Raw genomic sequence first — 26,829 nt, forward strand, 5'->3', positions numbered from 1 at the left:
AGTTTTGAGAAGAGAGCTGAAGGAAGATAATGAGGTACCCTTGCAAATATTTACAGGGAGTGTCACAAGGGGGAGGGGCAGTACAGGGAAAGCATGCTTGTTAAATTTTCAGACAAGTGGATGGTAGCAGCAGCCAACTGGAGGCAGGAGTCAACAGCTCAAGAGCGAATGAGAGATGATAGGTAGGATGGGAACTGACCGTGAAGAGCCTTGAAAGTAAGTGAAGACAAGCAGCTTATGTTTGATACAATAAAGGGCACAGATGCTGACTTTTTTGAGGGCCTTCCCAAAGGCCCCACGCCCACTGCCTGTTCCCGCCCCTCCCCCAGCATATTATGTCCTCACTCCTCCCCCCTAGAACCTCCCACACACTGCAAAACAGCTTATGGCGCTGATCGGCAGGAGGCACTGGGAGGAGGTTCTGATAGGGGGGCTGCCAGCGGGTGCTTAGCACTCAGAGTCAGCACCTATGATAAAGGAGGACCCAGTGAGGGATGCAAAGAAAGGGGTGACATGGTCAAAGTGACAGGTTAGGGAAATTATCTTTGCAGCAGCATTCTGAACGGATATGAGTGGGGCAAGACTGCAGTGGTCCAGGCCAGAAAGAAGGATGTTGCAATAATCAAGGTGTAAGATGAGAGCTTGAACAAGAGTTTTATCTATGTGAATGGAGAAATAAAAAAGGCTGGATTTTAAGGATATTATGCAGGATCTAGGATGCAACTGAAGGAAAGGAACACCACGCAGCAATTAGAGACAGAATTTCAATGAGCTCAGGGATGAAAGGGATAAGGGGCAGTAGCTGCAGAGGGAAGCAGGGTCAAGAGTAAGTTCGTTTTATAAATTTAGATAATGAAATGCAATGCTAGCCCCTCATGGCTGTGAACATACAACCGTCGGTAATTTGAAGTAATGATTCCCACAGCCACTATGCTTCCCCACACTGCACGTATATAGCAGAGCCTAACGCATGCCAAGCATGAGCACCCTGCAGGCTACCAGAGTTACCCCACAAGACTCTATCTCCCCATTCGTATATGTTAAGATATTGATCACAACTTTACAGCAATACTACGGCCTGTATAAAGCTTCCCCAGGCTCGAGTTAGTGTTTCCTTCCTGCAAGGAAAATGGGGGGGCCAGGGTTGTGTGGTGATGGGAACAGAACTGCTCACTCACACACAGGGCCAGAAGAGGGCCACTCCCTCCCCCGCCCCCGGCCGCCTGCGCCCCTTCTCTTCCGTCCCCCCCCCCACGCACCCGGGCGGCCGCTCCCACTCACCGCCTTGTACTCGTACTGCAGGCTCCGCGCAGTCACATCCGCCATGGCGCCGCCGCCGCCGCCTCACCCGCCCGGTGCTGGACTCGGGCCGCTTCACCCTCCCCGCAGTGGACCAGGCAGGGGCCAAAACTGAAACAGGCCGCCGCGCAGCACGCACGTCCGCCCAGCAACTCCTTCCGGGGCACACCGGAAGTGCCCTGCCGCGTTACGTCCCCTCGCGCCCGGACTTCAGCCCCTCCCCCTGGAAGCCGGAGAGCGCGGCGGCGCGATAGCACGTCATGGGCCACGGGCAGCTGGCCCTCGCGTGAGCGCGCAGCGGCGTTGCCTAGCGACGGGCCCGGGCGCTGTGGCCCATCGCGCGGTGGTGCTCGCGGGGCAGGGATCCCTGCGGGAGCGCCCGGCCACCGAGCCCAGAGCGGCCGCGTGTCCGGGGCGAGGGGGGATGTGCCAATAATCTGCCCCGGGCCCTTCCCAGCTGGCTGGGTCCGAGGTCGCGGGGCTCCCTCCCATCCGGGGGGCGGGGCTCCCAGCCAGTATAGCCCGGGGGGCGGGGCTCCCTCACATCCTGGGGGGCGGGGCTCCCAGCCAGCGTGACGTAGGGGTGTGAGGTCCCCTCCCATCCTCTGGGCCCCAGGCCCAGGGCTCCCAGCCGTCATGAGCCTGAGCCACGCTATTGTGTGAAGCATCAATGTTCCGCTTTGCTCCGATCTCTCTCCCAAGGGGTGGGGCACTTTATCTGTTGCAGTCAGGGCCGGCTCCAGACCCCAGCGCGCTAAGTGCGCGCTTGGGGCGGTATTTTGCTGGCAAGGTGGCAGGCGGCTCCGGCGGACCTTCCGCAGTCATGCCTGCGGGAGGTCCACCGGAGCCGCGGGAGCAGCGGACCTCCCGCAGGCATGACTGCGGAGGGTTCACTGGTCCCTCGGCTCGGGTGAACCTCCCGCAGGCATGACTGCGGAAGGTCCGCCGGAGCCGCCTGCCGCCCTCCCAGCGCACTCTCCGCAGGCACGTCTGCAAGAGGTCCCCCGGAGCCGCGGGACCGGCAGCGCGCCCCCTGCGGCATGCCGCCGTGCTTGGGGCGGCCTGTAGGTACAAGTGCTGGCAAGCCACGCTGTCTCTGCATTGAACCATTCAACAGAACAGTACAGCATGCACATTCTGTTATGCTAGTTTTAGTCACTCAGGACAATGGCCCGGTGAGGAGAGCCAGCCTTAACCAATCAGAATGAAGTAAACAGGTGTATCAATCATGTAGTAATGAATAACCTGTGTGTATACGAGATGAATAAAAGAAGCGGTCCGGGACTATCCTGAGACGCCTCACTGCAACACTGTCTCTGTTTCCCGTTACTACAGCGGCCAAATTCCTAGAGCCGCCCCTGGTTGCAGTCACTTCAGGCTTGGAGCATTGTCCAGGATTGTGAGTCGCCCTCAGTAGTGTAGAGCTAGGAGCTCTGGCTGTAAGGTCTGGCGCTTTGGCAGGAACTGGCATAGGTGAAGCCCACCTCTTCTGCTTCTTTGTGGATTGTTTTTCTTTTCAAATACGAGGAGGTTGGTGAATGAAGCGCAACAGCGAAATGAAAAGCCTTGTCATAGGCTGACGCCAGGGACAGTGCGGGTAGCAGTTCAGACTGAAGCAGGGATAACTTGCAATAGTGCTCAGGATTAGCTGGCACAGGACTAATGATGTCATACAGCCCAAGTCCTTTCACCTCCCCTCTCGGCCCCTCACATTCACAGCTCCAGGCAACAGCTGGGCCACTGATAGCCCAGGTTTGCTCCCTATCTTTATCCTGATGCTGCTTGATGAGGCCTAGGTACACGTTCTGTTTACCTCTGTTTATTCCTGCTGTGACATTACACTCTATATGATTTTATAAATATATGCTAATGAGTGAATATAATGTAACTGGAATATGCTTCATGCAAAAGGTCTCTTGTAAGGTATCATTACAAAGCTTATAATCTACTGAGTGTTCATCCTATTTGTATAAATGTATCACTCTTGTATCTGAAACTAGAAATATGAAATACAACTCTGAGGGCCTATTGTAATTATGCAAAGTGTGGGCCATTAATGGTGGTTTGGAGTCTTGATGGCTCCCATCAACCAGGACAATTGACCATGGATGGCTCTGTTTGCAGGCAAGCCTTCCTGTGAGTCAGGCTGGGAGAAATGAAGGCTTGAAGTCATCTTACAGTGACATGTGATCATGTCACCTGAACTAGAATCCATCTTTAACCTGGTGCTTTTCCATTGAGAAGGAGGGGGTGGGAACCCAGAGAGGGACAAAGAATTCCCACCTTATGCAACAGATATATAAAGGGGTGGAACAGAACAAAAGGGAGGAGCCATCGTGAAGAATCCCCTAGCTACCACCTGAGCTGGAACAAGAGCTGTACCAGGGGAAAGGATTGTGCCCAGGCCTGAAAGGTGTCCAGTCTGAGAAAAAAAATTACTGAAGCATCTCTAAGGGTGAGATGATTAGACATAGATTTGCGTGTTTTATTTTATTTTGCTTGGTGACTTACTTTGTCCTGTCTGTTACTACTTGGAACCACTTAAATCCTACTTTCTGTATTTAATAAAATCACTTTTTACTTATTAATTAACCCAGAGTATGTATTAATACCGGGGCGGGGGAAAAACAGCTGTGCATATTTCTCTATCAGTGTTATAGAGGGTGAACAATTTATGAGTTTACCCTGTGTAAGCTTTATACAGGGTAAAACAGATTTAGTTGGGGTTTAAACCCCATTGGGAGTTGGGCATCTGAGTGTTAAAGACAGGAACACTTCTGTTAGCTGCTTTCAGTTAAGTACGCAGCTGTTTGCGGCAAGTAATTCAGACCCTGGGTCTTTGTTGGAGCAGATGGGCGTGTCTGGCTCAGCGAGACAGGGTGCTGTGTTCCCGAGCTGGTAGGGAAAGCAGGGGCAGAGGTAGTCTTGGCACATCAGTTGGCCATTCCCAAGGGGGTTTCTGTGATCCAGCCCGTCACACCTGCCCAAGGCAATGGTCATCATCTAATTTTGTCTTTCTCTCCAGGCACTGATGATGGCCATGACCAGCAAAGAATATAATATCCTGGGCCACATGAGTTCTGCACTGGGGAGTTAAACCACTGTTTGAATCCTGGCCTGGGTGACCCTGCAGCCAGAGGGGAAGATTCAGCCAGCCTGCAAATGGCGACCTAGTGGAGCCTCACCAGCATTGTCTGTGCTTAAGCCCAGGCCTGATTACTGGACACAGTGGCCTTTATTGCACATCATGCTCATGAAGTCATTTTTCTGGGTCTCCTTGCCCCACACAGAGAGATTCAGAGATCTCTGCTCTGGACACTGATGTGGAGGGTTAAACCCTCCTAGAGAAATGGAATGAGCTGTGACACAGAAGGAAAGGCAGGGTCAGCCTAGGGGACTTTTGGTGTCCTAGGCATAATGTAAGAGTCCCCTTTTCATGGGTGGGAGCCCACAGCCTCATCCCACTTGGAAATTTTCCAGGATGGAGTCAGGTCAACTCAAGTGTCTTGTCTTGATTTCAGAATCTAGTGTCAGGCTGATGTCCAACTGTTTAAGGAGCAAAGCTAACAGTAATGCCACCTCATTTCCACGTGCACATTGGATCTTCAATAGACTCTTAAATAAACACAAGAACACACCAGCTGTAGGTCAGCAACAAACTCTTCGTTAAGTTGTTTTTCTACAGAGCATACATATGTAAGACAGTTGCCACCATCACCAATACAGTGGACGTTCATGTTGCATAAAGCTACACAGATAAGTCATGGCACTACCCAGATTGTCAGAGGCACTCAGCCTAAAATAAGTAGGAAATAATATTTTCTCTGTCATTGGGTCTTCCAATGATTCGGGTAACTAGGTAAATTTGCCTGGGTGGGATATGTGTAGGTCACGTGTTCAGGAGCCATCCATTTCCAGATCCCATTTGATCTGATCTGATTCTTTATTGACCTCAGTTACCTCCTGGTGACAGTGAATAGAGTGTGACAACATAGTGGGGCATCTTGATCCCTGGTATGACCATTTTGACTGAAGTAGCATTACACCAGGATGAATTCAACCCGTGGTTTGGGAATACTCACGCTGATTGGTGAGGATCCATCGGCTGAGCAGTGTGACAGGAAGATTGAATGAGCAGACAACAAATTCCCCTCTTACTTACCAAGCAGGGCAGGATTTGGGTGCACTGGGAATGAGAGAAATGTGAGGAAAGTTGGAACATAAGTATGGCCATGCTGAGTCAGAGCAATGATCCACCTAGCCCAGCGTCCTGTCTTCCGACAGTGGCCAGTGCAAGATGCTGCAGAGGGAATGAACAGAACAGGGCAATTTATCAAGTGATCCATCCCGTCATCTAGTCCCAGCTTCTGGCAGAGATTTAAGGACACGCAGAACATGAGGTTGTGTCCCTGGCCATCCTGGCTAATAGCTATTGATGGACCTGTCCTCCATGAACTAATCTAATTCTTTTTTGAACTCAGTTATACTTTTGGCCTTTGCAACATCCCCTTCTACAGGTTGACTTCTGCCCTGTGTGAAGAAGTATTTCCATATGTTTGTTTTAAACTTGCTGCTTAATAATTTCATTGGGTGACCCTGGGTTCGGGTGTTATGTGAAGGGCTAAATAACACTTCCTTATTCACTTTTTCTGCACCAGTCATGATTTTATAAACCTCTATCATAGCCCCTGTTGGTGTCACTAGGCATGACTCTAGGTAACTCAGGAGGGTGGAAAACCACAGTGTCAATGAAGCCTTTCTGTAGTAGGCCTGAATAAACCAAAGTGCTTCCATGTTTGAACTTTAATCGACCTAACAGGCCAGCAACAGAGAATGGTTATCAGTTGCAACACCTGTACCAGAAGGTAATAATGAGGCCTGCTATAATGAGGCCTGCTTGCTCCTGGCTAAGGGGCAAAATAACAGATCAAAGAAAGTAAAACAAGATAACGGTTCACAGAAGAGTTACTAACGAGCTAGATTGGTTGTTGCCAAGTATGACTTAACTGCTTAATGTAATTGCTACTGCAAAGCGTATCTGCTGCATGGGAATGAAAGGTGGGGAGAGAAGGGGAGTGGGGGGGATAGAAGAGGCTTAGTTAAAGTTATGTATAAAAAAAGAGAGAAGCTGCTTGTAGCTGTGTGCTTGATTTGAGACGTGTCTGTCTCCTAGCGTCACGCTTTGAGATCTCAAATAAACTTTGTCTGCTTCTCCACCTTGGTGTGTTTATTGGAGTGAAGCACACCGGGCAACGAACCGCTGTTGCTGTCCTCGGGCATTCTGTGCCGGCAACACCCCCTTAGTCATCTCTTTTCTAAGATGAACTGTACTAGTCTTTTTAATGTTTCCTCAGATGGAAGCTGTTCTGTTGCCGGCACAGAGGGCCGAGGACAGCAACAGTGAGGGTTCGTTGCCCGGTGTGCGCCGCACTAATTAACACACCAGGGTGGAGAAGCAAACCAGGTTTATTTGAGCCCAAAAAGGTGCCAGGGAGAAAAAGCATTCTCAAATCCTGCACACAGATACAAGCGGTTTTTCTCTCTTTATACATAACTTCAGCTAAGCATTCCCATCACCCCCACACTCCTCCTCTCCCCCCACCTTTCATTCCCATGCAGCAAATACACTTTGCAATAGCAATTACATTAAGCAGTTAAGTCATACTTGGCAAAAACCACTTTAGCTCGTTAGTAACTCTTCTGTGAACAGTTATCTTGTTTTATTTCTTTGATCTGTTATTCTGCCCCCCCCCTCTTAGCCAGGTGTAAGCAGGCCTCATCATTATCTCCTGGCAGTACCACGGTTGAGCTAGCTGTTGTACATTCCATTCTCGGTTACTGGCCTGCTAGGTTGATTAAAGTTCAAACATAAACATGGAAGCGCTTTGGTCAGACATGGAGTGACTTTAGTTCATTCAGGCCTACTACAGAAGGCTTTATTGACACTTATGGCTTTCCACCCTCCTGAGTTACCTAGGGTTATGCCTAGTGACACCAACAACTCCCCCCTTTGAGAATACTCAACAAACCTCTTGGCTGAGTTTTCTCAAACTTTGAGGACAAAAAGCAATTAAGCTCTAGGGAGCTGGGGTTAGTAATGATGGGGTATTCAGTCCCACATTCATCCTCCCCATGGACCCGGCAGGATTCGGTATGTGGGAGCCCACACCCACCCTAACCGGTCCAAATGCTTGGAAGGAGCACTGTGAATGTCCACACTTCCACCCAGAAAGTGTCCAAGTATGTCTTCATGACCACAGATCAGATGGTGCTCCTGATGCGTCTGTAAGCGCAGTGGGCCAAGTCTGGTGCTCAAGATTACTCCGAATGGCCATCAGCTGGTCATTCAGGAAATCCTGAATTTCTAAACATACTAGATCCCACTGCAATGCCTTCCCAGCCTCAGTGATATTCAATACCATCTCTGTCAGTAACTTCTGGGTCACAGAACTAAGGGTGGAAATGACATGTAATCACCAACTCCAGCCTATACTTGGGTTAGCTGAACTTCAGAAATAAGGCTAGTGGCCCTTTCTGGTTGGCCCAATTTCTTATCATGTTCTTGGCCTTTAAGAATATTCCAAATGGCTGCTACACTGTTGGCCCCAGCCCACAGGGATCTGCCCAATTTCCTCTTTTTCCAGAGGAAATAACCCAGGCTCTTTGTTGTGCTAATCTAATGGCAGCCCCTTGTGAGCAATCTGGGTATGTAAAAGTGATCTGAAAACTGGATAAAGGCAATGTCATTTAAAATCCAATTAGGGAGGGCAATACATACTGAAGGATTTATCCAAAACACAGGGCGCAGCCTGTAGAATAAACCCCAAAATCCAATTAATACCACATTCCCAAACATGGGTCCCACAAGTTTCTTCCTGCCAGTGTATAATGCCTTGGTTTTTTTTTTTCACCAGGGTCAGTTCTCAATGTCCTTTCTGGTCAGGAATTCCTGGACTTTGGCAATGTCAGTGAAATGAGTGTTTCTTCTCCTTTCCCGAAACCGTTGTAGTTCAGCATTCTACAAGGGAGGGATTACGAGTACATCACCCTGTAATGGTTTTGCTTCTTTTAGAAAAATTCAAAGGCACAATAGATTTGTTCGTGGACAAGGGAGAGGTTTAACCAGCACGTCACCTTGTCCTTTTCCCCTGCTATCCAGAAGGCACAGTAAAACTAGAAAAAAGGAATAGGTTAATCATCAGTAGGAGAATTCTTCTGAGGTGGAGGGGTCTTTTTGCAGTGAGAATCCTGGGTCCAGGCAGTCAGTCTTTGGCACTTCACAGCGGTGTCGGTAGTTAGCAGGACTCAATAAGGGCCTTTCCAGCATGAATCCAAAGCAGTCTTTCGCTGGTGGACCTTTACATTGATATAGTTTCCTGGTTCCAAGGAGTAGCAGGGCTGCTAGGGTCTTCGGATAGTGCTTCTTTACCTGTGAGAAAAGAAACCTAACACATTGCATTAGTGTCTTTGCAGATTTTACATCTGCTTGGGTATATTCAAGCCCCCCCACATTTTTCTTGGTTGTTAGCCAAGTCTTAGCTGTGAGCAGTGTCCTTGAACGGAGTCAGCGCCTTATCCTTAGACTGAGCATGTTAACTATTTTTTTTTCAGTTAACTTGTTCTTTTTCTTTTTCCCCTTTTTGGCTTTTTTTAACCTACAAAGGAAACTTTTACTTTTTACTTATACATCTTTTGTTAACAATGAACACATACACATTGCCGTTATACAGTACATTAATCTTATTAGTTAATGTATGCCACATATATCCTTTTACTAAATTAACCTTATTACAGAACTTTGGAACAACAAACCAGGACAAGCACACCCACTTTGAGGAGTTTATTCAATACAACCTCTAGTCCAATAGCTTTCCACCATCCCCAGCCCGCTGGCTAGAAGTCTGAGGTAGCCAGAAGGATCCCATGCACAATATGGGGAGTGGGTTAACTCTTCATGTCCTTGCTTCCAAAGACTGTTAATATGCAAATTTTAATAACTTCAATTAAACAATCAATTTAAAAACTTTCAATTAAAAGATTTGGCCAATAAAGTTTCTCTTTCTCTTAAGGAACTGTACTAGACTTGAGTATATCACATTTTTCCTGATGTATTTAAACACTTTGTATTCTAAGTTGAACAAAACAAGTATCTGCATTTCAATCCAACCCTTCCACTTGATTTTAAACCAGACCATCCCATGAAAATATTAAACACAACAATTCTGGCCACAAGACAAACACCACAAGACAGAACATAGAACACAAAATATAATTTTTACTGTGCCAGCAAATCATGGTACGTTGAATGCTGTTCAGCTGGCATCAGTTTTCTCTGATTATCTGAAAGACAAGAACAGAGGTCTCCCCTTCGGGGCAGTCAATCATTGCTAAAAATATACAAATACCCTTGTTGATTTCAGGCAAAACAGGGGAATTACCTCATATTTTCTTGTATGTGTTTCATAGGCAGCCCAGGTTTCAGTGGTTTCTGCCTTATCAGTTAGATAATTTGCATTAATACAGATGCTTTCTGGCTTGCTTTTTACTTTTAACTCCTGCTTTTAAACACTGAAAGAAAACACCACCACTTATAGTGCCTTAGAGCCTAATAAAATTTCAATTACATAGCACTGTATACATTCTTCAGCTAATTCAACAAAATTGTTCATAGCCAAATGATTGCAATCCAATAATTCCGTTGCCTGAATTTATTTACAAACATTTTAAAGACACCAAGAACTTCTCTTTAGCATTTTTACAAGGTTCAACTGCTGTTCCCTCCAGCAACTACAGAGTTAACTTTCCACTCTGCCTTAAATCACTTACTTGTTCCAACCTGTTTTCCAGTCTCTCTCTCTGTTACCTGCCCGCCTGGGCCCGATCCTGCTTTTCTCGCTGACCCGTCCCTTCCGTGGGTACCAACTTGTTCCACTACCAGTTTAGCTAGGAGGGTGGGCTTCTTAACTAGCCCCCACCCTTCTGGTCTTTTCCCTAAAACATTTTTACTCACAAGACTACCCGAATCCTCCCTTTTCTCCAACTACTTTATTGCCCAGTCCTGCTACAACTGGGGGTAGATCCACATGCCACCCTTCCTGGTCAACCAGGGTGGAGAGAGGAATGCTAAACCCCTCTCCAGTTCTCAGACTTACTGCGGCTGAGAGTGGGCACACCTTTAATTATACAATCCTCAACATATAACACCAACAGTACCAAACAAAGCAAACATAAAATAACAAGGGTAAAACAGATAGATGGTGTAAATTCTGCAGGGCTCCCCCATTCTTAATTGCTCACCAAACTGTGACAAATTTCTGTTACCAATCAATCCCTCATGTCAGGTGATCAAACTGACACTGCAGGACGGTGGGGGAGGATAGAGAAAACACACGATATAACCAAATTTTAAAGCTTCATTAAAAATAATAAAACAACAATGGAGAGTGTTGGGAACGCTCCCACATCACTCAGGAAGAACATGAATGCCCCAAGCCTTAAGCCACTTTAATACTCACACATGTCCAGACTGGCCACGTCTGTGTATAATGGTCAGAGAAGGGGGAGTAGGTGGACGGAGAATATCCTGTATACAGCTTGTTCAGAATTTCCAACATACTTCTGCTCTTGGGATGGCTGTTCTTTTACACCCTGGAATCTCCTGCGGCGTCTCTTTCAGAGATTCCAGTTCAGGTCAGCTGCCTGTCCGGCTTCGGGGTTGCAAAGACTGTTGGATCTCACTGAACCGTTAAGCTTTGCAAATGCAATCTCAGTTCTGTAACTTGTATTGCCTTTGGTTTGCCTCTGTCTCTATTTTTCCACAGCCAGCTGGGGCCGAAAGCAGTTTTTCTTTGTACTTAGCATAGTCTGCGTTGATTCTTGACCTTGTACGCAGAGCAGCTTTCTCTTTATCTCTGGGGTTAGCCGAGTTTCAAATTAACCCGTTCCTAGACAAATTGCTCACACTGTGTCAGAGGCTCTTTTTGGTGATTAAAAGCTCCTCTGGGATATATGATCTTATCTAGATTGAAGGTACCTTCTAATGGGCATTGTTTAGATGGATTTTAACGCGTGTAAAGATTCCAATTCTCTAAATACCTGCAGGTTTTAGGACCATAATGTACGTACATGTAACATGCTGGGGTACCCTTAGGGGGTGAGGTGGAATGTTTAGACTGTCCCTCCCCCATTTTCCACTTACACACACAGAGAGGGTGCCCTGTCCGCGCTAGTGGCACATAAACTAAGGATCTCTCCCTACAGGGCACTCACACAGGAGAGACTAACGAAGATGACCACGACTCTCCTACACCTCCCTTCAGCAAAGAGCGTCGGCTAGTCTCTGGGAGACGGCACCGCTTACTCTGATTGCGTCCAGTGAGATAATCAGACTGTCAGTAGCCCACACAGAAAGGAGAGGGGAGGGAAGATGGGTTCACACACTCCTAGACCCAGGAAGCTTCCTCGCCGGACGATGCCAGGCCGAGTCAGCCCACCGTGGGTCGGATCTCCTAAAGATCCACTAGTTACCGGGCTTGCGTTAGAGTAGTCCTGATCACGACTTCACAAGGTACTCTGGGCGTCTTCCGGTAACAATCACTCACACTGGTATACACACACACACACACCAAGACCATTATTTCCTATTACCACGATGCATCTTATCTTGCTGCACAGTCAATAAGTTTAGATTGCGTGAGCCCAACAGAGACAGACATCCCCACGGACAGTTCTCCTCCCAGTGCAGCTCTGGGGCATATGATGGGGGATTTTTACAAGAGCTCTCCATATAAACAGCTTCAGAAGCTACCTGTTCGCGACAAAACAGGAATAATTGAAGGATCGTGTTATAATTAAGTGATCCTTCCAGTGGCCACCTTTCCTGGCTCTCTAGCTGATATTGAGGCCAGTCAACTGTACAGAACCTCTTCAGTTTGCTTTTAGTCAATGGATCTGATTCAAACACTTTCCAATTCATCAGAATGCATTCTAAGGGTGTACACTGTGCCCTGCCGGCTGTATCCTGTCCTTGCCCCATACCATGGGCTTGCCCTTGACCCACTATAGGACGCTCTCTCGTCTAGTGGGAATTACAACGGCTGGGCGTCCCCAGCCTCAGGCAAAAGTCCACACTACTGGACTGTTCCTACCTTATCCGCAGGACCGGTTCCTCACCGTCGCCCGCAGCTGCTTCTCCACTATCTGAGTGCGTTGCACCATTGTGTCCTCCAAGGTCAGCCTGACACGTCTCTGCCGAGGCCCCCAGTAAAGGCACCGGTGCGCGCTGGGCGTCGGCTGTGACCATCGTCCTCCACCATTGGAGGAGTCCGGGCAAGGCACAATTTTGCCTCGAGCCCACCCAGGGACGCCAAAACTGTTGCCGGCACAGAGGGCCGAGGACAGCAACAGTGGGGGTTCGTTGCCCAGTGAGCGCCGCACTAATTAACACACCAGGGTGGAGAAGCAAACCAGGTTTATTTGAGCCCAAAAAGGTGCCAGGGAGAAAAAGCATTCTCAAATCCTGCACACAGATACAAGCGGTTTTTCTCTCTTTATACATAACTTCAGCTAAGCATTCCCATCACCCCCACACTCCTCCTCTCCCCCCACCTTTCATTCCCATGCAGCAAATACACTTTGCAATAGCAATTACATTAAGCAGTTAAGTCATACTTGGCAAAAACCACTTTAGCTCGTTAGTAACTCTTCTGTGAACAGTTATCTTGTTTTATTTCTTTGATCTGTTATTCTGCCCCCCACCCCCCGCCTTAGCCAGGTGTAAGCAGGCCTCATCATTATCTCCTGGCAGTACCACGGTTGAGCTAGCTGTTGTACATTCCATTCTCGGTTACTGGCCTGCTAGGTTGATTAAAGTTCAAACATAAACATGGAAGCGCTTTGGTCAGACATGGTCATTCAGGCCTACTACAGAAGGCTTTATTGACATTTATGGCTTTCCACCCTCCTGAGTTACCTAGGGTTATGCCTAGTGACACCAACAGTTCCATACTCCAAATAATTTTTGTTGCCCGTCTCTGTACTTTTTCCAACTCTAAAATATTGTTTTTGAGATGGGGCGACCAGAACTGCACACAGTATTCAAGATGTGGGCCTATCATGGATTTGTATAGTGGCATTATATTTTCTGTTCTATTATCTATCCCTTTCCTAATGGTTCCTAACATTCTGTTCGTTTTTTTGACTGCTTCTGCACATGGAGTGGATGTTTTCAGAGACCTAGCCACGCTGACTTCAAGATCTCTCTCTTGAGTGGCAACAGCTAATTTAGACCCCATCATTTTATATGTATAGTTGGGATTATGTTTTCCAGTGTGCGTTAATTTGCATTTATCAACACTGAATTTAATCTGCCATTTTCTTACCCGGTCACCTAGTTTTGTGAGATCCCTTTGTAACTCTTCGCAGTCTGCTTTGGACTTAACTATCTTGAGTCATTTTGTATCATCTGCAAACTTTGCCATCTCACTATTTACCCCTTTTTCCAGATTATTTATGAATGTGTTGAACAGCACTGCTCCCAGTGCAGACCATTGGGGGACACGCTATTTACCTCTCTCCACTGTGAAATTCTCATTCAATTGTAGCAAGGTCTGGCTAAACCTCTTCTAAGGACACATCTGCCTAGCGAAATTGGACCATTCCACAACACGTTTGAGGCATGTACATTTTATGTCCCAGTCTCCCAGTGCAGCTAGTCTTCCTGTGAAGAAGCAGCAAAGAATCCTGTGGCACCTTATAGACTAACAGACGTTTTGCAGCATGAGCTTTCGTGGGTGAATACCCACTTCTTCGGATGCAAGTGGTGGAAATTTCCTGGGGCAGGTATATATAAGCAAGCAAGAAGCAAGCTAGAGATAACGAGGTTAGATCAATCAGGCTGGATGAGGCCCTGTTCTAGCAGTTGAGGTGTGAAAACCAAGGGAGGAGAAACTGGTTCTGTAATTGGCAAGCCATTCACAGTCTTTGTTTAGTCCTGAGCTGATGGTGTCAAATTTGCAGATGAACTGGAGCTCAGCAGTTTCTCTTTGAAGTCTGGTCCTAAAGTTTTTTTGCTGTAGGATGGCCACCTTAAGATCTGCTATTGTGTGGCCAGGGAGGTTGAAGTGTTCTCCTACAGGTTTTTGTATATTGCCATTCCTAATGTCTGATTTGTGTCCATTTATCCTTTTCCTTAGAGACTGTCCAGTTTGGCCGATGTACATAGCAGAGGGGCATTGCTGGCATATGATGGCATATATTACATTGGTGGAAGTGCAGGTGAATGAACCGGTGATGTTGTGGCTGATCTGGTTTGGTCCTGTGATGGTGTTGCTGGTGTAGATATGTGGGCAGAGTTGGCATCGAGGTTTGTTGCATGGATTGGTTCCTGAGCTAGAGTTACTATGGTGCGGTGTGCAGTTGCTGGTGAGAATACCTGCTTGTAGAAACCTGACTGGAACAAGCAGATTTCTACAAGGAGGAGTGAGGGGTGGGAAATCAGACATTGGAATTTGTCTTTCAAACTGCTTTTGCAGTTGCTAGGTATGGTTCTGCTCCAAGACCACCCTCCCTACATCCAGGAAAACTGAAGGCCCTGTCAGAATGAGCTTCCAAGGCCACGTGCCACTGATCTGTAGCAACAGGGAGGCTATAAGGTGCCACAGGATTCTTTGCTGCTTCTACAGAACCAGACTAACACGGCTACCCCTCTGATACTTGACACCATGCAAGGCACTGCATTTAGCCGTATGGAGTGGAAATCCATCAACCTCATGAAGAAACTTGCACAAATACAGACAGACATCATCTTCCTTTCCAAATGCAAACGGATGGACATCATACCTAATGGACTAAAGGTAAAAAATCCACTACTATCTACATACTACACAGACCACAGTGAGAGATTATGCCATACTCTATCAAAGAAACTGAGGAACCACCTGATCAGCATCCTATACAGCAAACAGGAAAACATCAAAAAAGAGCTCTCCAACCTGGAGACTCTCATCAATAACCAAACTTCCATACAAACGGACTTCACTAAAATAAGACAGGAGATCTACATTACTCACTTCACCTCTCTACAAAGGAAAAAGGACTGTAAGCTGTCTAAACTCCTACCTGCCACATGGGGCCACAACCGTGGTACCCCTAACCCACCCAGCAATATCGTCAATCTATCCAACCACACACTCAGCCCAGAAGAACAGTCTGTCCTATCTCGGGGACTCTCTTTCTGCCCTGCCACCCCCACCAATATGATACAGTTCTGTGGTGATCTGGAAGCCTACTTTCGCCGTCTCCGACTCAAAGAATTCTTTCAGGACAACACTGAACAGCGCACGGATACACAGTTACCCTCCCACCAACAGCACAAGAAGAAGAACTCCACATGGACTCCTCCTGAGGGTCGAAATGACAGTCTGGACCTATACATTGAATGCTTCCGCCGACGTGCACAGGCAGAAATTGTGGAAAAACAACATCGCTTGCCTCACAACCTAAGTCGTGCAGAACGCAATGCCATCCACAGCCTCAGAAACCATCCTGACATTATAATCCAAGAGGCTGATAAAGGAGGTGCTGTTGTCATCATGAACAGGTCTGACTACCAAAAGGAGGCCGCCAGACAACTCTCCAATACTAAATTTTACAGGCTACTTCCCTCAGATCCCACTGAGGAATACACTAAGAAACTGCACCATCTACTCAGGACACTCCCTACACTAACACCAGAACTAATCAACATACCCTTAGAGCCCCGACCAGGGTTATTCTATCTACTACCCAAGATCCACAAACCCGGAAATCCTGGACGCCCCATCATCTCGGGCATTGGAACTCTCACTGAAGGACTGTCTGGATATGTAGACTCTCTACTCAGACCCTATGCTACCAGCACTCCCAGCTATCTCCGTGACACCACTGATTTCCTGAGGAAACTACAATGCATTGGTGACCTTCCAGAAAACACCATCCTGGCCACCATGGATGTAGAGGCTCTCTACACAAACATCCCACATACTGATGGAATACAAGCTGTCAGGAACAGTATCCCTGATGATGCCACAGCACACCTGGTTGCCGAGCTCTGTGGCTTTATCCTCACACACAACTATTTCAAATTTGCTGACAATATATATCTCCAGATCAGTGGCACCGCTATGGGCACCCGTATGGCCCCACAATATGCCAATATTTTTATGGCCAACCTGGAACAACGCTTCCTCAGCTCCCGTCCACTCACGCCCCTTCTCTACCTACGCTACATCGATGACATCTTCATCATCTGGACCCATGGGAAGGAGACTCTGGAAAAATTCCACCACGATTTCAACAGCTTCCACCCCTCCATCAACCTCAGCCTGGACCAATCTACACGGGAGGTCCACTTCCTAGACACCACGGTGCAAATAAGTGATGGTCACATCAACACCACCCTATACCGAAAACCTACCGACCGCTATGCCTACCTTCATGCCTCCAGCTTCCATCCCGGACACACCACAAGATCCATTGTCTACAGCCAAGCACTGAGGTACAACCGTATCTGCTCTAACCCCGCAGACAGAGACCAACACCTAGAAAATCTCCACCAAGCATTCTCAAGACTACAGTACCCACACGAGGAAATAAGGAAACAGATCAACAGAGCCAGACGTGTACCCAGAAGCCTCCTACTGGAAGACAAACCCAAGAAAGAAACCAACAGGACTCCACTGGCCATCACATACAGTCCCCAGCTAAAACCCCTACAACGCATCATCAGGGATCTACAACCCATCCTGGACAATGATCCCACACTTTCACAGGCCTTGGGTGGCAGACCAGTTCTCGCCCACAGACAACCTGCCAACCTGAAGCATATTCTCACCAGCAACTGCACACCGCACCATAGTAACTCTAGCTCAGGAACCAATCCATGCAACAAACCTCGATGCCAACTCTGCCCACATATCTACACCAGCAACACCATCACAGGACCAAACCAGATCAGCCACAACATCACCGGTTCATTCACCTGCACTTCCACCAATGTAATATATGCCATCATATGCCAGCAATGCCCCTCTGCTATGTACATCGGCCAAACTGGACAGTCTCTAAGGAAAAGGATAAATGGACACAAATCAGACATTAGGAATGGCAATATACAAAAACCTGTAGGAGAACACTTCAACCTCCCTGGCCACACAATAGCAGATCTTAAGGTGGCCATCCTACAGCAAAAAAACTTTAGGACCAGACTTCAAAGAGAAACTGCTGAGCTCCAGTTCATCTGCAAATTTGACACCATCAGCTCAGGACTAAACAAAGACTGTGAATGGCTTGCCAATTACAGAACCAGTTTCTCCTCCCTTGGTTTTCACACCTCAACTGCTAGAACAGGGCCTCATCCAGCCTGATTGATCTAACCTCGTTATCTCTAGCTTGCTTCTTGCTTGCTTATATATACCTGCCCCAGGAAATTTCCACCACTTGCATCCGAAGAAGTGGGTATTCACCCACGAAAGCTCATGCTGCAAAACGTCTGTTAGTCTATAAGGTGCCACAGGATTCTTTGCTGCTTCTACAGAACCAGACTAACACGGCTACCCCTCTGATTCCTGTGAAGAGAACTCAGAAGTCAACTCTGCCTCCCTGTTGCTACAGATCAGTGGCACGTGGCCTTGGAAGCTCATTCTGACAGGGCCTTCAGTTTTCCTGGATGTAGGGAGGGTGGTCTTGGAGCAGAACCATACCTAGCAACTGCAAAAGCAGTTTGAAAGACAAATTCCAATGTCTGATTTCCCACCCCTCACTCCTCCTTGTAGAAATCTGCTTGTTCCAGTCAGGTTTTCAGAAGAAACCTGCAGGTGCAAATGAGCCCATAACCCAATGCCATGTTAATTAGCACACGGCCACAGCAAAGCCCCTCTCTGGGAATGGGAGAGCTGAAAGCAAGATGAGGCATGATGCTCCCCTGGCTTGATCATTGGGCAATTTAAATGGAAGAAAAGAGGCCTGTATGTTTCTCATTTCCACCCCATCTTGTTTTCACAAGATGCAGCCTCCAGAACCTGAATGGAATCGAGTGAGGTCAATTTTGTGATCATTGGTTTTCACTTGCAGGTGTGCATCAGCAGGGAGCGAAGACCCTAGATTCCTGGCCAAAGCCTCCAAACTGCTAGTGTTTTGTTGGAACCAAACCCAGATACTGAAGATCTGAAGTGCTCAGGCCCTAAAGTGATGGGAGAGGTATAGAAACCAAGAGAGAGTGGAACAGAAATCCTTTTCATGGGCACCATGAAGGGCAGAAACTGAGGCTGGAATCTAGGTCTCTCCTGACATTGAAATCCCTCTCACTCTCTGTTCCTTGACACTCTGAAGGACTCTACCAAATATAAACACCTGTGCTGTGTCTTCCCACAGAGCAGCTCTCCCAGCACCCTCTAGCCAACCCTTCCAAGGAGCTCACCTTGCGCTGTTAAGAATAGAGTGTCATGCTTGCTCCCTGCATCTCTTGGTTGAATTCCAGCTCGGTTGTGAAATCCCCGTGAAGCGTCCTTGCAGAAGGATTGAAGCTGTCATTGATACAGGAACCTGTTCATAGCCTCAGTCCTTATTAGGTACAGAGGATTTATCCCGCGGATCAGATTTTCTACTCTGCCCTGTTGCGCCCAGTGGTTGGTACCCAGAATACACTTGTGCAATGCTGCAAATGGAGCAATGCATTCCTTCTGACCCCTGTGAGGGTCAACTGAGATCATGTGGGGAGAGCTTTGATTCATTGTCTTAACCAGCATAGCCACAAATGAGATTAGCAGCTAGAAAATTATCCAGCCCTTTTGATTTAAACTCCACTGGTGATATCTGACTCTCTGACCTCCTGCTGCCATGAATTGCACTGCCTGGCTTCAAGCTGCAAGAAGTAGTATTTCCTCTGAATGACTCTGAATGTACTGCCCTTTAATTATATGAGATGACCTGAGTTCTGCTACAGCAATACAAGAAGGAGCTAGTCACTTCTCATTAGGCCCTTTGTGACCCTAAATGCCAGTTTATCCCCTCCCCAGGAGAAATAATCCTCATTTTGGCAGTTGCTCATTTTAAGAGATCCATCAGCAGAGCTGTGTGGGGAGCCCAGGACTGGATTAGCAGAGGGGCTGCAGGTTGGGCTTGGGGACATTGTCAGAGCTGGGGATCCCAACACTAGAATAGAAGTGAGTTAAGATTGTGGGGCATCAGCAGAGCTGTGTGCGGGGAGCTAAATTCCCTCTAAGCTGCACGGCTGTGCAGCCATGCAGCAGCCTATTAAGCTCCGCACAGGCATTCAGGCTGTGGCGGGGGGAGATGCCTGCCACAGCCGGGGAAGATGTGCCTCTCCCCGCTGGCCCCTGCCCAGCCCTGGCCCGGACCTGCTGTGGCGAGAGGTCTGGGGGGAGTCCTCTCTCCCTGCCATAGCCCCAGGGCAGCCTGCACCCCAAACCCCTCCTCCCCGACCCCACCCCAGAGCCCGCACCCCCAGCTGGAGCCCTCACCCCAACCCTCTACCCCAACCCTAAGCCCCTCATCCCTGGCCCCAGCCGGAGCCCCCACACATCACCTCCGTATTGGGTGCACATAACACAATTCATTCTGCACATGCGTGGGAACACTGGTGGGGAGCCCAGCAGTAGAAAAGTGGCTGGGGCTGAATGTCAGGCTTGTGGCATCCTAGCAGAGCTATCCGTATCGCCCAGGTGGCACAGCCCTCCATCTCCGTCTTGCTCTCCTTTTCTCTCCCTGCCCTTTGACACTTTTTGCCCCTGTTCCTTTGATTAAATGAGTTGTCTCTGAACTCTACGATGATCCCAAACCCTCCTGTCCTTACCCATTTACCATCAGCCCGTTACCTCTCTGTTCAGAGGGCTCTTCATTCCTAGCCAGTTAACTCCCACCTGTCTGCTGGCTCCAGTAGTGTCCTGGTATCACACAGACCAACGGGCTTGCTGCTGCTTCTGTGGCGGAGGGTGTGTGGATGGCAGAGTTACTGCAGGCAAAGGAAATCCTTCCTCCTGCCTTCCCTTACTGCTGAGGGGCCTGGGCTGGAGCATCCCTGACAGAGACGTAGGGTTCTCTTCTGCAAAGGTCTTCATGCTTTGCTTCGGCCCACCTTCCTACCCATGCTCCTGACCCATTCGCTGCATTTCTCCCTCCAGCCTGGCCTCCTGCCCCTCCCACTACTGTACCCGAGTCTGCCCCACTGCTCGCAAGGAATGCATCTCTCTGAAGTCTTCACTCCCTGATATACAAAGGTTTATACTGCCATGACTTCCCCCCTGCTATAATCCAACTCCCAGACAGTGCCTGGAGCAAAGCACAACTGTGTTACAGGGGGATGGTGTTCCTGGTGGGGGTTCAGAATGGTTGAAGGGTGAAGTTTGTAGCAGGGCTGGCAAGAGAAATGACAAACAGGCTGTCCGTTCCAAAATACTGAGAGTTTTACGCTGACCCCTGTCCAATAGACGTACCCCATATCTGAGAAACAGAGGTGTCAGAGCTTGTAATGTTTCTATGCCATACAGTACGGTACAGTTCTTCCAACACTTACTAATTGGTTTCATATTGACACTGTAGCAATTATTCAGACATTCCTTCAAATTAGAGAAAACTGTCACAGCTCCTAGACACACGTCTCAGATTTTGCCAGCCAAATCTGCTCTCCTACATTGTCCATCAGGAATAAGACGCTGATCATTTCTGCCCAAGCGACTCAATGCAGCGTCTGGGAGATCACAACCTCATAAGTCACCAGTGAGCTGCTGCCGAGCAGGTAAAACAGTCGGCAATCCTTATGTCATGGTGTATTCCTTGCTCTTTCACAAACTCCTGCAACCTCATGACCCAGGAATTGCCCAGAATCCACATGTTGGCAATTCTGGCAGTGCACATGTTCCTTTTCCTTCAGCCGGCCAGGTACCTGCGCTGTCTGGTCCGAACCCCCATGCTGTGCGTCTTGGGAAACACCACATTCATCTGCCCTCAGATCTGGAAGTAGCAACTTGCGTTCCCCCCTCCAGGGACTAGTAAAATACACATTTTCTCCAACAACCAATCCAAGGTTTGACTACCATAGGCGCTGACTCCGTGGGTGCTCCAGCCCATGGAAAAAAATTAGTGGGTGCTTAGCACCCACCAGCAGTGAATCTCCCTGCCCTCTCCCTCCCCCTCCAGCACTTCCCACCTGCCAGCAGCCCCACTGATCAATTCCATCTTCTTCCCAGTGCCTCCTGACCACCATGGATTAGGCGTGTGGCATGCAGGAGGCACTGGGAGGGAGGGCAAGGAGCAGGGGAGGGGCTGGAACTGGGGTGGGAAGAGGTGGGGAAGAGGCAGAGCAGGTATGGGGACTTGGGGGGACGGGTGGGGTGGGGGCGGGGCCTGGGGTGGAGTGGGGACAGGAAGAGGCGGGGTGGAGGTGAGGGCTTGGGGGAAGGGGTGGAGTGGGGATGGGGGAAGGGGCCTTGCGTGGGGATGGGGCATGCTCAGGGGAGGGGTGGAACTGGGTGGGAAGAGGTGGGACGGGGCAGAGCAGGTGCAGGAAGAGGCAGGGCGAGGGTGGGGGTTGGGGGAAAGGGTAGAGTGGGGGGGGTTGGAGGAAGGGGTGGAATGGGGATGGGGCTGGGCATTGAGCACCCCTGTGGAAAGGAGGAAGCTGGTGCCTGTGGTGGGGGGAGCTGGCTGCTGGTGAGTGCTAAGCACTCGCTAATTTTTTTCCGTGGTATGCTCACATCTTGAATACTGTGTGCAGATGAGGTCGCCCCATCTCAAAAAAGATATATTGGAATTGGAAACGGTTCAGAAAAGGGCAACAAAAATGATTAGGAATATGGAACAGTTTCCATATGAAGAGAGATTAATAAGACTGGGACTTTTCAGCTTGGAAAAGAGATGACTAAAAGGGGATATGATTGAGGTGTATAAAATCATGACTTGTGTGGAGACGGTAAATAAGGAAGTGTTATTTACTCCTTCTCATAACACAAGAACTAGGGGACACCAAATGAAATTAAGAGGGAGCAGGTTTAAAACGAACATAAGAAAGTCTTCTTCACCCAATGCACAGTCAACCTGTGGAACTCCCTGCCAGAGGATGTTGTGAAGGCCAAAACTATAACAAGGTTAAAAGACACCTCACTGTTTACCCCTTTTTCCAGATCGTTTATGAATATGTTGAACAGCAATGGTCGCTGTACAGCCCCATGGGGGACATCACTCTTTACCTCTCTCCATTCTGAAAAGTGACCATTTATTCCTACCCTTTGTTTCCTGTCTTTTAACCAGTTACTGATCCACGAGAGGACCTTCCCTCTTATCCCATTACAGCTTACTTTGCTTAAGAGTCTTGGGTGAGGGACCTTGTCAAAGGCTTTCTGAAAATCTAACCACACTATATCCACTAGATCCCCCTTGTCCACATGCTTGTTGACACCCTCAAAGAATTCTAGTAGATTGGTGAGGCATGATTTCCCTTTACAAAAAACATGTTGGCGCTTCCTCTTCAAATCATGTTCAGTTATGTGTCTGATAATTCTGTTCTTTACTATAGTTTCAACCAGTTTGCCCAGTAGTGAAGATAAGCTTACCAGCCTGTAATTGCCGGGATCGCCTCTGGAGCCTTTTTTAACACGAGCTGTGTAAACGTTCCCACTCAGGCTGGTGCTTGGGGTCTGACACGTCCCTCCGGCCAGGTTTCAGAGCCCAAACAGTAACCTCTACCCGCTATTTTCAGCCCTAAGTGTGAGTCCCAGTCTGTAGGCCCAGGCTCTGAGACTTGTTGCCTCTGGGTTTTTGCAGTGTAGCTGTACCCTCAATTCCCAGCCCTGGGTCTTAAACACTATCCCCCACCCCTTTCCAGAGAAATGAGGTGAAAGCTGGCTAGCCAGGGCCCCAGGCAGGGTGAGTGGGGTGTGTTCGAAGTTCCACCCCTGTTTCCTACAGCCATTGCTGGAGAGCACCCTGTCACTTGGCTGCTCACAAGGTAGGGCTCGTGGGCTCTGGAGGGGGCACTGCTGCGTATGTGGGCTTTTGAGGGAGGGGGAGATACAGGGCAACTATTTGAGCATGCCCCAAAATCCCATGGCAATAAGCCCTGAAATGAGAGGAATTCAGCTATGGTGAGCCATGCACCAAGGAGTCCTGGGGGGTCTCCTGGGAGTTGGAATTGGAAAAGCCAGACCAGTCTGTTCCGCCCTCTGGAGGATGGGACATGGATTGATATCATCATGGTGATGTGGCCGGATCCTGTACAAACTCTGGCTCAGATCTGAAAGCAGGCCTGCACCGACTTTACAAGGCCAAAGAATAGTTTGCACCTAAATTCAAAGATTTTAAGATGAGAAGGAACTGCTGTGAGTATCTAGTGAGTCTGCTTGCCCTCCTGCATAACACAGGCCAGAGAACTTCCCTGCACCTGGTTTGCTTGCACCCAGCTTACCAAGCGATCCAGATCACTCTGTATCAGTGACTGCCCTCGGCGAGATTTACCCCTCCCCCAGTTCTGATGTCATCTGCACCGACATTATTACACCTTCCTCCCAAGGATCCCAAAGCATGTTACAAGCATGAATTAGTCCTCTGGTGAGGCCGGTCAGCACCGTTACCAACATTTTACAGGCAAGGAAACTGAGACACAGGACGGAGACGGGACTTGCCCACCATCACATGGTAAGGAAATGCTAGCATTGGAAATAGAATCCAGGGCTCCTGGTCTATCCGCTGGAGTCCAGACACACCGTCCCTGCTCCTCGGCTCACCCTCTGGCACTGCCTTCCAGCGCGGGGAACAGAATTCATCGAGCTCCCTGCTCTAGCCACAGCCTGAGCTCCGGAGTCTCTGTTTCGTTGGCAAGAGCTGGAGATCATAATGCCACCAAGTGCAGAACTCAGTCAGAACAGCTTCATCCCCTACCCTGTGTCTGCTGAGCAGGCTAGTCCCAGAGCCCTGTGTCCAGGCCTCTCCAGGTTTCCCCTCCTCCACTCCTCTCACAGGGGGCTTTGTCTCCTCCCAAGAGTCTGTTACTTGCTTGGGATCTGAGATGGCGCTTTCCGCAGTAATGTAACCCATATTGCTGCACTTTGCTTGCAGTGAGCTTTGTCTGGGGCCAGAACTACAGGTCTTGGGCTAAGCCACAATCTTTGGGGCTGCTCATAGCCTTTGGCACCCCCTGAGCTCCCTGAGCTAGGCACTGGCAGAGAGAGGTGGGGTGCATGGGCTTTGAGGGCAGCTCTGGCGCGGTGGAGGGCACTGTCCCAGAACTGGGGAACCCCCCTCCCTCCACACTGTCCTTGGTGAGAGAACCCTCCACCCCTCTGTACAGTCTGGAGAGGGGGCTGGTACCAGTGCTCTGGGGTCCCCTTCATATGGGCCTGTCCAGTGTGTACTGGCAGGAGCTGGGGCTCGTGGCTGGGCGTGGCAGGACCTCGAGGCCAAGGGGCTGGGGCTGCTTCGCCCGGAGTCTCACCCCTGCCAGGCTTGCGTTGCAGGGGTCCCTGTACATGTAAGGCGAAGCTTCGGGTCCGCAGGTGGGGGCGGGAGACCTGGCGGGGCCGGCCAGGCTGTTGAAGTTCTCCAGGGCCGGGACCCTGGGCATGGAGGCTGTTGCCACCCCCGGGAACATGGCTTGTGGGGAGAAAGAATTGAAATCCACAGCACTGAAGAGCTGGAAGCCTTTGCCGGGGAGGGGGCTGGCCTGGAAGCCCTTGGGGGCCCAGCTGTTGTAGGAGTAGCTGGGGTAGAGGTCTTCATACGGGCCCCTGGGCAGAGTGTTCAGCTGGGGGCCAAAGCCCCCCTTGCACAGCTCGGTCTGCAGGTGCCGCTCCTTCTTCCGCCACTTGGCTCTGCGGTTCTTAAACCAGACCTTCAGAGAGAGAGAGAGTGGGGAGGGGAGAAAAGCCTGCTTTGAGCTCAGTGGCACAGCAGCCAGCATTGCAGCTAGTCAACCTGCCTCCCACTTCTCAGCAGCTTGTGCCGTCACTGCCTCAGCCAGGAGAGACTCCCGGGCATCCCCAGCTGGGGGCTGTTTGGTGGGGCTCGGCCCAGCTGCTAGCCGGTGAGCTCACATCCCCCAAAGCACCCCCCTTCCCCAGTTGGCAGAGGGGCCAGGGACTGAACGACTCCTGGAGGCTGAATCCCTGTCTCCAGTACAAGCATGGGGCTTGCCCGGGCATTGCAGACATGGTCCCGGCTCGGAGAATAAGGCTTTAGGGATGCCAAGCTGGCATCTTCTCAGCACTATGTGGCCCCATCCAACCTGATACCAACTTTCTGAGCTCAGTGGAGCTGCACCGGCTCACACCAGGTCTGAATCTGGCCCAAACAGCAGCCCTAGTCACCCCAGCACCTGGAATGACCCTGGCAGTTTTGTCTCCCTCTGTGACGAATTCCTATGCCCCAGTACGGGGGTCTGTCCCGAACCCACAGACTCAGTCAGCCCCTGTGATGAGCTTTTGCCAGTCTCTGCCCATGCAAGCCCTCCAAGGTGCACACAGGGCAGGGAAAGCTCAAGCTCTGTGGCACCAGAGGGCAGCATGGCAGGAGTCAAAGGGCTGCCCTGCATTCCACTCAAGCCCCAGGAGACGTGGATAGGAATTGCTTCCTGACTCGACAGGTGTTGCTGAGAGACGTCCTCTTCCCACTGTTACCAGTCCTGTACAGCAAAGGGTTCCTGGCCCTGCCGTCGGCACTTGTAACATACTGGCACAATGTGCACTGTATGCTTCTGTAGTGGAGGACCTGCCAGAGGACAATGGTCTACTACTGCTACCAGCTAATGGAGCGACTCCTGCAGCATATGACTGGAATTCTGTGCTGCCGTGCTCCTCTGGAGGCTGTCACACAAACCCCACTCATCTGAAGGCCCCGCTCTGTAAAAGCTACAGTTGGAGGGGAAGGCAGACCGTGTGCTGAGCCATTGCAGCCCATCAGGCCTGGACTGCCCCCTACTGGAATATCTGAGGAGGCGCCTGCTTACCCTGATCCTGGGTTCCGCCAGGTTGGTCCAGCCTGCGATCTCCTCCCTGGTGCTCATGTCTGGGTAGCGGTTGCGCTGGAAGGTGGCCTCCAGCTCCTGCAGCTGCTGGCTGGTGAAGTGAGTCCTTTGCCTCCTCAGCTTCTTCTTGCCTGGGTTCAGCTCCTCTTCGCCACTGGAGCCGGATGACTTGTACTGCGAGTTCTCCCCATTCTCTGCTGCAGAAAGCCGGGGGGTGGAGGGGTTCAGTGGGAGAACCACCATGTGGGCGAGCCCAAAGCTAAACACAGGAGGTCCTGCAGCATGAGCCAAGGAGCCTGGGGTGCTGTCACAGACCCCAGGCCCCTGGGGATGGGCCCACAGGGGATGTGTCATGCATCCCTGGGTTCCATTAGCACATACAGCACTGGAGTGTCCTTCTCTGCCATGACAGCAGGGCTCACTCAGGCCAGCAGAGGCTTTGGAGAAGACAGCGGGGCTTGTGGTTATGGAATGAGTCTGAGAGCTGGGTTGAGCCTTCTCCTGGATCAACCTCCCACTCT

At 49.7% G+C, this 26,829-nt stretch overlaps 2 protein-coding genes across 2 annotated transcripts in view; both read right to left on the reverse strand.

The window, feature by feature from the left end:
- Positions 1-1,439, reverse strand: part of SNRNP200 (small nuclear ribonucleoprotein U5 subunit 200) — a 38,882-nt gene extending 37,443 nt beyond the window's left edge. Inside the window, exon 1 of the mRNA XM_045005174.1 lies at positions 1,282-1,439. Within this exon, the coding sequence (XP_044861109.1) occupies positions 1,282-1,326 (45 nt within the window). The 5' untranslated portion in view covers positions 1,327-1,439. The remainder of the gene's footprint in view (positions 1-1,281) is intronic.
- Positions 1,440-24,676: 23,237 nt separating this feature from the next.
- On the reverse strand, positions 24,677-26,551 carry LOC123363214 (pituitary homeobox 2-like). The gene is made up of 2 exons (XM_045004093.1): positions 26,291-26,551; positions 24,677-25,177 (listed from the first exon to the last, which is right to left on the reverse strand). Exons 1-2 carry the CDS (start codon positions 26,549-26,551, stop codon positions 24,677-24,679), a joined length of 762 nt encoding a protein of 253 aa, XP_044860028.1.
- Between the last annotated feature and the right edge of the window lie 278 nt (positions 26,552-26,829).

This window comes from Mauremys mutica, chromosome 2 (assembly GCF_020497125.1).
Source record: "Mauremys mutica isolate MM-2020 ecotype Southern chromosome 2, ASM2049712v1, whole genome shotgun sequence".
NCBI lineage: Eukaryota > Metazoa > Chordata > Testudines > Geoemydidae > Mauremys > Mauremys mutica.